Source organism: Halyomorpha halys, unplaced genomic scaffold (genome assembly GCF_000696795.3).
Source record: "Halyomorpha halys isolate HHAL.00 unplaced genomic scaffold, Hhal_1.1 Scaffold1415.1, whole genome shotgun sequence".
NCBI lineage: Eukaryota > Metazoa > Arthropoda > Insecta > Hemiptera > Pentatomidae > Halyomorpha > Halyomorpha halys.
This window is the reverse complement of record NW_027114168.1, coordinates 3,312-8,705: the sequence shown is the minus strand read 5'-3', so window position 1 is coordinate 8,705 and position 5,394 is coordinate 3,312. Positions and strand designations below refer to the sequence as shown.

The 5,394-nt window shown below is 33.2% G+C and overlaps 1 protein-coding gene across 1 annotated transcript in view; it reads left to right on the top strand.

Moving 5' to 3' along the window:
* The window catches only part of LOC106689615 (cell adhesion molecule Dscam1), a gene marked incomplete at its 3' end in the record, with an annotated part of 28,011 nt that overhangs the window by 21,139 nt on the left and 1,478 nt on the right, over positions 1 to 5,394 (top strand). Inside the window, exons 4-6 of the mRNA XM_014434688.1 lie at positions 3,916 to 4,047; positions 4,366 to 4,533; positions 4,614 to 4,943. Of these exons, the coding sequence (XP_014290174.1) occupies positions 3,916 to 4,047; positions 4,366 to 4,533; positions 4,614 to 4,943 (630 nt within the window). The remainder of the gene's footprint in view (positions 1 to 3,915; positions 4,048 to 4,365; positions 4,534 to 4,613; positions 4,944 to 5,394) is intronic.

The following is a 5,394-nucleotide window of genomic DNA, read 5'->3' as shown; positions in this document are numbered from 1 at the left end:
TACAATAAGTAAGTATGTTGTATGTTTCATATACACTTGAAAATCTTGGGAAGGAACCACCCATTGGTGGTACTTTAAACATTAATTTAAATTAGAAGATCCCGTGGCCATCTTCTTTTCAGACGCCTCGGAGGATTATTAGGGATTGTTAAGGATAAAAGATAACGAATTAATGGGTCAGGATGGTTAAGGAGTTTGGAATGAAAAGACGCATAACTGTTTTGGGCCAAATCTGAAACGAATGGGATGATAACACAATATAAGTAAAGATATTAATTGGATCCGAAAACTATTTACATAATACTATTTATATGCCAGTTAAAAAATTAAACTTATTACATATTATTACTATATATATTTAAATATATAGTCTGTTCAATTTGGCTTTACTAACAATGTTCAGTATATTTTCAATCGAAAACAACTAGAATATTTTCTATTTTCATGCTGTTGAATATCCAATAACGATTTTTAAATAATAATGAGGAAATTACCGAGTCATTGATAAAGGTTAGCAGACCTCCACCAGCACGTCCAGTTTGATTTAGTTTTATTCCATTACCATTATATGGTGTGTAATCCTGTAGCCATGGTGGGAGTACGAAATTATCTTCTGTTAGCCATGTCTCTACAAAACATAACACTGAGTTCCTTCTAATAACTTCGCATTCATTACTGGTAAATTTAAATACATTTTTAAATCCATTTATATTGCAAAAGATCACTCTACATTCAATTTTTTGGGAAATATTAACCTTATTAGAAGCCTTGATCTGCTTTTGAGACCGAGTGACACTGCGAGAATGACCGATATGTTGTGAGGTAGGTATCTGATCATTTAAAACAGTTGAAAGACTCATAGAACGAAATCAGAATTGAGTGAAGAAAGAAATACTCTTCAGTTTTCCTTTTTTTATTAATCAGCTCTTTATCGAATGATTTTGGTTGTTTACCGTCTTGTGCGTTTGAACTAAGTTTTAAAGTTTCTGATTCCTGTTGTTTAAGAATATTCTCTACATCTTTTATTCGATAATAAGAGCCTCTTATTCTAAAAAAGCCTTTTCTGTAGGAAACATTTTCATGAATATTGCGTAAATTTTGAAGATATGAATATATTTGTCTCCCTTCTTCCCTTTCCTCTAATGTTTTATCGTGATTAATGGAAATACTTTTTAATATTTCTTTCTGCCTAAATATTTCCTGTTTGACATTATTGTTATTTAGCGACACTAATATTGGTCCCTTTTTTAATCGAAAACAATTATTTACGGCGTAATCAGGAAGACTTATATTTGCCTGTTCCAAAACCTCGTTAACTTTTCCCAATGTATTTTCATTATTTGTATGTGGAACATTATAAAGAATTAAATGTTATTCCTGTTGGTAATTTAATGTTGTTATCATCAAAATTATTTTTCCTAAGCTGCCGTTTCTAGAAGTTTACTTCTTCTTGAATCTTATCGGTTTTTTTTTTTTTTCAAAGGCTGTACAATTTTTTTAAACTGAATTTAGTTCTTGAATGAGCTCAGCATTTAGTTTATTATTCTTTTCAATATTTTCGTTCATTTCCTTGATAGCCTTCATTATATCTTCGTTAGTAATCCTCATTGTATTTATTAAATGATTCTTATTTTACAAATTACATATTATATCCTTCTATAAGCATTGGAGCACTGAATAGACGTATTATGTTTTGTCAACAGCCAAGATAGTGATGGTAAGTAGAGGGGAGCTGTAGAGATACATGCACAGGAGGTCTAAAGATAACAGATAGTTTAACGCTTACCTCGATTAGATATTTTCTTTATTAGTTAAACCTTTTTTAAACAGTACTATTGTCTTATTAAAGTTCACTAAATTATTGACTGTATTATAATAACTAGGTGGTAAAATAATTGTCGAATTTTTTGACGTACTAACCCAAAAACTAACCAGAAATTGTAGAGAGCACTAATGAGCGCTGATTCGAATGTGTATATCGACGGTGGAAGAGAGTTCGATAATGTGGCCATCCGGAAAGAAATGGCATATTAACATCCCGGGTCATCCAAAAAGCTGAGGAGGAATAAAACGCCTTCATAGTACCCTCAGTGACCATTCACTGGTATATCAAGTGGATAATGGGTTGGAACTAGTCGAAGCAATGATCAGAGCAATCGCGGTCTACAATCACTCAATTTATATGGTCGCGGGGTTTTCCTCATTCGAATACTCTTTGGGCTACATGAGGTACATTTATGGATTACAGAGGTGTGACGACGGGAGAAAGGAAGATCCTAAATAACAGCCTAGCGTTGAGGAAAATATAGACCAAGGTGAAAGGAAGGATCGAGAGGGAAACGAGTAAACACGTGGCACGGCAAAATTTTAATGCCAGAGACACGATAGAAGCTATAAAAATAGGGATAATTTTATATCGAAAATTAGATACCCTTAGGAGGAAAGAGTTTCAGCCCAACGATAGGCCATTCAGGATCACAGTAATTTGGTAACGAGGTGTAGATAGTTGACCGTAGATTAATGATTGGAGAAGTTTGTCGGGGTATGCAGTCAGCAATCTTTGCTGCACCCCCCGACAAACTTATCCAATAATTAGGTAACATAACACTGTCACCATTGAAAGTTTGACAAAACTGAGGAAGCGGAGAACGGTTTACAGTTAAAACTCCCTTCTGATCATTACTATATATAAATTGTATATGATTTTTTTTTTTATTGTTTGTATATTTTTATGTTTTGAATTGTTGTAAGTTGGCAATTGTAAGGAAATGTGAGTTTTATTGTACAGCTATTTTGATTTGTTCTCATGCCATCGATCTTATTAATTTTATTATTTTATTTTTATTGTTGTTCTATGTTTATTATAACCCATTGTTATTCTATTGTAATTATAATCTATTATCTAGCGTTTAGTTAAGGCTACGATTTTTTTATTATATTGCTATTGATATTCTGTTTCCTATTTGTATATTTTACTGATAGTTTACGGGGAATGTACGTAAACTGGTGGGGGTAGTTAAGGCCTGAGCACTATTGTCAGCTGACAGCTTAAATCAGCTGATCGAGTAGATTAAAGAAGGGAAGAGAAAAAGAAATAAGAGAAAAAAAGTCTTACATTCATGTAGAAGAGAAATCTCCAGATTTACTGATCCTCCAACATGGGAAATTTAAGTTGTTCGATATGAACAGTTCTTCGTTTTTTAGAATCTTTAATGTTCTCTATCGTGACAAAATTGTGCTCCCTAATTGTTGTCACCCTGAATCTCTGGGGCTCTTTACCCTTGTTGGAACTCACCCTACGATAGACGATCGTTCTAATCCCGATAACGCGAGTGTCCAAGACATTGTGGGCAAATGTCTCGAACACCCGCGTTTTATCACGCCACGCGTTTGGCATTTTCCTGAGAGCCACCCCATTAGCGATAATATCCCCCAATCGATTGCTGTGTTTCGGTAATCGTGCTTGCGTCCTCGGAGGCCAAACAGAATTTCAAAGGGAGAAAAACCCGTAATCGAATGGACGGAGTAGTTGTACGCCGCTATTGCTCTCACCAGCGCCTCGTTCGGCTTTAGGCCCTTTTCTAGCTGGTAAACCCATGCGGAGAACTTAGTAATTTAGATTTAGGAAACCTTAAAACATGTATTTCTGTTGAAAACTTGTATTCAACATTTTTCATGACATAAAAAAAGATCTTTGTTAGGATTTCGTTAGTTCAGCCTATCAATAGCTCGGTTTAAATCACTAACTAATAAGATTCAATTAAGATGAATAAGTAACAATGCTATATTTTTTATATAAAAACAATCTACTAGAATAATATAATATACAATATAATCTACACAAAATAAAATTTATTAATGTTATTATTTACTGTACTAATTTTGAATATTATATTATACGTTTTTGATTTTCAGAAACACCAGAGGTACCAAAAAATATTAGAGTTATTGATCAACAAAGTCGCACTTTACAATTATCTTGGACACAGCCATATGTAGGAAATAGTCCAATAACTTCATACCTTATCCACTACAAGTTAATTTCAGGTATCGATGCACTTTATTCTTACTGGATTACGAAGTCCGGTGATTAATTAGTTTTATGCTTTATAGTATGGAACATTATGTGAGATGACTAACATGTTATTTACAGCTCCCCACATATCAAACTTTTATATAACACCAATTATCAATTCCTATTCATTAATTTATTTATTGCTATTTACAACTGTACATTATAATACATTTAGTAAATTTGATCTCAGTTAATATGGAGTGTTACAGGCGTGTAGAGAAACTACCCATTGGTAGCACTCTAAATTATCAATTCCGAATTTTGAAATACAATATTTTGGTCTCTTTCAGAACCATGGGATGTGCAACCTTCAAAGGTGGTAGTGCCAGCAACTCAAACTGTTGCAACTATCGCTAATTTACACCCTGCGACTTCATATCATTTTAGGATTCTTGCTGAAAACAAACTTGGATTTAGTGATCCTAGTGAAATAATACAAGTTACTACACAAGAAGAAGGTTTGATCGTAATTCTTTTCAGTTTATTGTACACTACATAAGCATTTTTGTTGGTTTCCATAATTTTATTTTATTTTTAGAACCAAGTGGGGTACCAAGAGAGATTCACATAGAAGCAAGAAGCTCAACTGAAATATATGTTAGTTGGCAAGCTCCTTCAGAAGAAACTTGGAATGGAAATTTGCTTGGTTATTATGTTGGTTACACCGAATCACCAGCTGAAACATCTGTTACGGTCGCATCTCAGCATTCAAATATAAAAACTGTGGAAGTTGGATCACAATATGGAGGTCAGACAATAATTGATAACCTTTCAACCTTTACTACTTACATTATATCTGTCCAAGCATTTAATAGTCGAGGAGCAGGCCCTAATTCCCAATTCTTTACTACAACAACTAAAGAAGGAGGTAAATAATAATACTACATTTTATATTTATTCTATTTTGTTAATATTACATTTTATATTAAGTTATATTAAATGATATGGTATTATGCTACTTTAAAACGGTATTATAGTGTTGAGAACAAAAAAAACAGGCTGCCGTACTTGATTGATTTATTGATGTTTAAAATTATATTGTATAAAATATTAAAAAGTTTTATTAACTCTTTTGGGTGCCGGAGGCCAATACATCGGCTCCGATATATCCAATATATCGGCATCTGGCACTGAAAGGATTAATATAGTAACATGAAATCATGTGATGTAACTCCTCATAGACAGCACTACATTTTAGTCTATAAAACAAAGACAGATGGCGATATTCAATATTCTTAACAGCAGCTAAAGGTGACAATAGCTGACGTAAAACCATACGTATTGGGAAGGGGATTGATAGGTATATAAAGGCATATATA